The 5380-nt window shown below is 47.0% G+C and overlaps 3 protein-coding genes across 4 annotated transcripts in view; 2 read left to right on the top strand and 1 right to left on the bottom strand.

Annotated features, from left to right (window-relative positions):
• Positions 1-1119, top strand: part of LOC107988663 (kinesin-like protein klp-3) — a 4820-nt gene extending 3701 nt beyond the window's left edge. Inside the window, exons 10-13 of the mRNA XM_017032882.2 lie at positions 3-178; positions 262-448; positions 622-717; positions 946-1119. Of these exons, the coding sequence (XP_016888371.2) occupies positions 3-178; positions 262-448; positions 622-717; positions 946-1095 (609 nt within the window). The 3' untranslated portion in view covers positions 1096-1119. The remainder of the gene's footprint in view (positions 1-2; positions 179-261; positions 449-621; positions 718-945) is intronic.
• An 11-nt stretch (positions 1120-1130) lies between these two features.
• On the bottom strand, positions 1131-4264 carry znf277 (zinc finger protein 277). 2 transcript variants are annotated; one of them, XM_025056062.1, is made up of 12 exons: positions 4177-4264; positions 3600-3816; positions 3438-3526; positions 3230-3312; positions 3026-3117; positions 2759-2869; positions 2536-2668; positions 2390-2457; positions 2208-2304; positions 2044-2086; positions 1791-1965; positions 1131-1458 (listed from the first exon to the last, which is right to left on the bottom strand). In XM_025056062.1, exons 1-12 carry the CDS (start codon positions 4202-4204, stop codon positions 1278-1280), a joined length of 1317 nt encoding a protein of 438 aa, XP_024911830.1. In that variant the 5' UTR covers positions 4205-4264; the 3' UTR covers positions 1131-1277. The 2 variants fall into 2 exon arrangements, with proteins under 2 accessions (XP_024911830.1, XP_024911831.1); XM_025056063.1 differs by having other exon boundaries at positions 2393-2457.
• The window catches only part of immp2l (inner mitochondrial membrane peptidase subunit 2), a 3614-nt gene continuing 2067 nt past the window's right edge, over positions 3834-5380 (top strand). Inside the window, exons 1-4 of the mRNA XM_025056318.1 lie at positions 3834-4249; positions 4470-4537; positions 5101-5242; positions 5363-5376. Coding sequence (XP_024912086.1) covers positions 5108-5242; positions 5363-5376 — 149 coding nt within the window. The 5' untranslated portion in view covers positions 3834-4249; positions 4470-4537; positions 5101-5107. The remainder of the gene's footprint in view (positions 4250-4469; positions 4538-5100; positions 5243-5362; positions 5377-5380) is intronic.

Below are 5380 nucleotides of genomic sequence, written 5' to 3'. Positions count from 1 at the left end.
TGAACGACCTGTTGGCCAAAAACACCAGTCCGCCTCTGGACATTCGGGTCCAGGGGAAGTCGGTGACAGTTCCAGGACTGACTCGGATCCAGGTCCAGACCCAGGCTGACATTCTTGGTGTCATGGAGACAGGAGAGAAGAATCGGAAGATAGCATCGACCAAGATGAACATCCAGAGGTTCTGCAGATGAACTGGGTTCCACTGACCGGGTTTGTACTTCAACGCTGATTCTGTCTGTTTTGGTTCTCCTTCCTCCTCAGTTCTCGGTCCCACCTTGTGGTGGTGCTGGAGGTGGAGGGATCAGATGAGGTTTCTGGTCTTACGTCTCGTGGCACCTTGACCTTGTGTGACCTGGCAGGTTCTGAGAGACTCTCTAGGACTGAAGCAGAAGGCCAGAGGCTGGTGGAGGCGGCGGCCATCAACAAATCCCTGACGGCACTGGGACAGGTACACGGACTCACCAGAACTCACCTGGACCGGTTCTTCACTGGTCCTCACACACACACACGAAACACTTCCAGCTTCAGTGATTAGACCAGGTCCTCTGACCCCCAGTGACCCCAGCTGAGATGAGGCTCAGATCCAACCAACCTGACTAACGTCCACCCGTCCTTCTTTAGGTCTTCACTGCGTTGAAGACCAACGCCCTCCACGTCCCCTTCAGGAACTCCAAACTCACCCTCCTCCTGCAGCCCTGCCTCAGTGGAGACGCCAAGGTAGGACACGCTGACCTCACACTCTCTACTGACCAGGTCAAAGGTGAAGGGCGTGTCCACCATCATGTAGATTAGGTCAATGTTTCCTCTGAACTGACCAACGGTGTGAATGTGAGTGTGAACGGTTGTTTTTCTTTGTATGTGACTGTGTGAACGGTCCACACCTGAGGACTGCTGGGATTGGATGGATGGACTGACGGTTGACCGTGTCCTCTGTTTTGTCTCCAGTGCTGCGTCTTCATCAACGTCAGTCCAGATGTGACCGATGAACTGGAAACTATCAGCACTCTCCAGTTCGGTTCCAGTATCAGACAAGTGACTCTGGGTAGAACCCCGCAGAACATTCTTCCTGCTAAACCCCACAAAGTCACTAAGTAACCAACGTGGAGCTGAAGCTCATCAGGTTCCTCAGGTTCTTCTTCACTCTTTTGTATTTTATTTGTAGTTTTGTTAATTCAAAAATAAAGTCGAAATCAAAGAATGAATTTATCTTTGTTCTCACAGAACAACAGTCATTTTATGATCATCCATCCACCCACTCATCCATCCACTCATCCATCCTAGCTCCTGTTCTTCAGCAGTTTTCTGAGGACACTGCTCTGTCTCAGTTCCCTCAGGTCAGAGACGTCCTCTGCGATCACTGGGACGTCCAGGCTATGATTGGTCTCTTGATCTTCGTCTGCGTCACTGTCAGATAACGTACACAAGAGGGCATCGTTCTCGTATGTGGGGAAGTAATACCTGTGGAAGAACATGTCCATCATCAGGTTCTCATAGACCACCTGGAGACATTTAATGACATTCATCAGATTCACTGAACTGACCGAAAATCTACAGGCCCTGTGGTCCATCACTGGGCCAGACCACACTCCCTACATGGGTCTAAATAAACAGGCCCTCGTTGGACAGACAGCTGCTGTTTGTCTCACCTCGGGAACTTAATGTGAGGATTAAATTTCCCATAATGCCTTTCTCTCTAACTGTACCATTGGCCCAGTGTGGGCTCTGAGCTCCTGGGTCATGACCCCTACAGTGTAGACCAGTCATAGGAAGAACTAGTTTCTTGGACGTACTGCGGCTGATCCCAGGTGGAGACGTCAGGCAGCTTCATCACATGACCCTGGGCCTGTATGTGACCCAGCACCTCAGCTTTGGAGTCAAACTTCTCCTGGCAGCCGTAGCAGGAGCTCTGGTGAATCTGCCGGCGGATGAAGTTCACCAGTTTGATCTGCTGATAGAACCTGAGGTCTGAGGAGAAGCAGACGAGATGATCAGAGATGAGTTTCACTCATGGTTCCATGGTTGGAGATGTTTCAGTGAACTGACTCAGATCTGTCCTCAGCTTATGGAGATCAAAACCATGAGCCTCCTGGTGAAGGAGAAAAGAAACAACAGCAGGTTCTTCTGAGTAAGTTCTTCATCTTGTTATTTCTCTGCTCCATCTGCATTTCTAAACATTCTTTATCTGGAGTCCTGAAGATGCCTGGTACCTTCATGTGTGTGTAAATCTGCTCCATGGTTTCTGACTGATGGTCACAGAACAGACACACCACCGACACAGGGTGAGCACGCCAGTCCGACCAATCGCTGAGAACGACAAGACCACATGTGAACCTCATGACGACTGACCAGAGCCAGGTCCAGAGCAGACACTGTGGGTTCTGACACTTACTCATCATCATCTTCAACAAATTCACGGTCGTCTTCACTCTGCACCTCCTCCCACGTCTTCCCCAGCTCCTGAAACAAGCAGCAGAGCAGGTCAACAGAAATGCCAGATGTCAGACAAAATCCCAAGTCTGAGTCTGACTCTTTTACCAGGTAGTTGATGACGTAGAATCTGTCGTACTCCTGGTTGCTGGCGTTGATGCGTCTGTGATTTTTCTTCCTCATGTGATCCTTCAGCGTGGTTTTATCTCTGAACGTCTTCTCGCAGTACAGACACTGCAGACTGAGAACAGAGGAGTTGATGAAACCCTGACCCTCAGCCTTTACTTCTTCAATGACTCTGACAATTGTGGAATGTGGAAACACGTCTCACTTGTCCAGTTTGTTCTGCAGAGTGTCCAAGAAGTCCTCACAGAAGACAACGTTGTCTGGAAGACCAATACTGAAGGAATGTTCTCTGGCCATGTGGTTGAGCAGAGATGACCTGGAAATCCATGGATTTTATATTTTTATTAGTTATTCTAATTATTATTCTCTATGGACTTTGGTCTGAGCTTAGATCACTGATTTTGTCTATGAGGTTTGGTAGTGGGGGACAAAAACATTTTCACAGTTGGACTTGTCTACATTTTTGCTGCACCTGTTTCCTGTAAACTCCTCGTTGCAGAACATACAGATGCGCTGAAAGGTGGTGTTGTCTCTCTCCACCTGCTGCTGCTCCAGCACCGTCTCCTGCAGGAAAACACAGAGACTGCTGTGAAGGAGAGGAAAAGATGAACACCGCCAACTCTTTGCCTGTGACGATGGTTTCATTGAGATTTCTGTCCAAACATGAAGGACTCACAAGACGTTTCTGCTGAAGCTTCTCTCGGAGGAGTCTGTCCTCAGGAAGGACATCGCACAGCAGGAAGTACTCCTCCTGTTTCTCTGGAAAGACAAACAATCATCACAGACCTGTGACCACAGCGCTTCAGCAACTGAAAGGATTCTGGACTAGAGTTGATCAGTGGTCACTCTAGGTCAGTATCCCAGTGTATGATCAGGAAACTGACCGACTGGTCCAGTAGAGTTGGTTCTAAACACACTGCAAAAGTCAGTGACTGGCTGCTCCAGGAATCTGCCCTTCCAGTACAACAGGTACCTGAAACACAGCGACTGTTAAGCTGAGAGTGTGGAGCAACAGAGATGTAGTTTTGGTGTTTAGGGGTTCGTACTGTGGCAGCTCTGCGATCAGTTTGACATCAGCGATCAGCAGTTTGTGCTGCAGCAGCAGGTGTTTGAGGAGAGCGTCCTTCTGGGACAGAGGAGTCGACTCGGAGCAGAACAGACACAGCAGCGACGGCTCAGGTGGAGGATGATGACGGGCCTCAGCCCCACAGACACCGAGGGGCACCTCTGGAAAACACAGAGGCTCCAGGATGCTGTCGTGACCTGACACACACACGCACACAGAGCCTTGAGGAGATACTTAAAGACAGTCGCCTTGGGAAGAAAACATGCTGCGCGGTCACCCTCCAACACCTTATTAAAAATGATAAATTAATTTTTATTCTTAATGATCTCGGGTGAGAACATTAACAGAACACAAACGCTACAACGAAGAGAAATATCAACATCTGCCTAGCATGCTAATCGGCTAACTGCATTCTGATGTCCATTTTCGTTTGTACTGCGTTTATTTTTCTCCGGGTTTCTTCATAAATTGGGAAAATATTTGACATTGTTTCGTTGACGGCCAAAAAGGCTATCAGACGATATTAAATTTAGTGTCTTTACAAACTTTTAACATACCATCTTTACTGCCGTCATTGGTGGCCATCTTGATGCCACGTGATGAAAACAGCGCCTAACGGACCAATCAGTGGTATGCGTATGCTGCGTTCAATTTTAAAGATATAAAAAAAATGTAAATACAAAATCATCTTTTTACAAATGTTTTTGTAGCACCCTAGCATGGCTAATAAGATGAATTATTAAATACAACTTTCTTCTGATAACACAGTATTTTTATTCCAACATCTTTCATCGCTGTCCAGTGTTTTGAAAGAATAAACAAACCCGTTTTAAAGGCGTGAACTCCACAGGTTTTAGGACCCGATGTTTCAGGTAGGCCCGTTGTGACGACACCCGGAAGCAGGAGCTAACATTGCCGGTGAGTTAGTTTGAAATCCTCGTGTTTTCCTCCCCTGCATCAGTTCCAGTGTCAGTGGCGAGACTTTCTGTTTTATTCTGCTTAGTTCTCAGTCTCTGCTCCGTTAACATCAGTTCTGCCTGGAACCGAAGCAGAGAAGAACTGTTATTAGCTGCGGTTAGCTCCTGCGGCTAACAGTTATCCTCTGACCTACAACAGACACTGGATTAAAACAGCAGCTGCAGACAGTGCATGTTAAAAGATGTAAATAGTTTATAAGATAAAAAAACATCAACTGAACAACAAACCGAAACAATAAAATATGAATATTATTAAAAAAACAAACATTTGACCGTCATTACAGTTGTTTAACGTTCTACTGTGTTTGTTATTTAATTATTCCTTTGAATTAGTAAAGTAATACATGGTATACTTATGTGACGAAAGTGTTTCCCAAGGCCTAGTTGTGGTTCATGGATAAGTTTAACTAATAAAATCTTTATTTCTATTAATTTTTGTTTGACTAGACAACATCTGTCTCCTCTCTTGTCATTCTTCTGATGGTGTCTTCTTCCATCCACCAGGTGAGGGATGGCTCAGCAGGCCACATCAAGGTGGCGCTACATCCGGGCGTTTGCCAGCGGCCTTTTTGTCGCCGTCCCCATCACAGTCACTGTCCTGGACCGTGTAGCCTATGTGGCCAGAGTGGAAGGAGCGTCGATGCAGGTGGAGTTCCAACACCACCTTCTCACCGACCGTCAGAGCAGAGACACATTCAGACACAAGTCTTCCATCCATCATCTATCATCCATCTGTCATCCATCATCCTTGTTGTTTTCTGTGCAGCCCTTCTTGAATCCAGAC

The sequence above is a fragment of the Cynoglossus semilaevis genome, chromosome 6 (genome assembly GCF_000523025.1).
Source record: "Cynoglossus semilaevis isolate Cse_v1.0 chromosome 6, Cse_v1.0, whole genome shotgun sequence".
Taxonomy (NCBI): Eukaryota; Metazoa; Chordata; class Actinopteri; order Pleuronectiformes; family Cynoglossidae; genus Cynoglossus; species Cynoglossus semilaevis.
This window is presented reverse-complemented; position numbering and strand designations above follow the sequence as displayed.

Bases quoted from the DNA above. Each gene is read 5' to 3' on its own strand.
- znf277 (XM_025056062.1), bottom strand. From the start codon at position 4,204: ATGGCCACCAATGACGGCAGTAAAGATG. The intron at 3,527-3,599 runs GTACGAACCCCT...GCTGTGTTTCAG, and splicing joins CTGATCGCAGAGCTGCCACA to GTACCTGTTGTACTGGAAGG. The intron at 2,305-2,389 runs GTAAGTGTCAGA...TGTCGTTCTCAG, and splicing joins TTTGTTGAAGATGATGATGA to CGATTGGTCGGACTGGCGTG.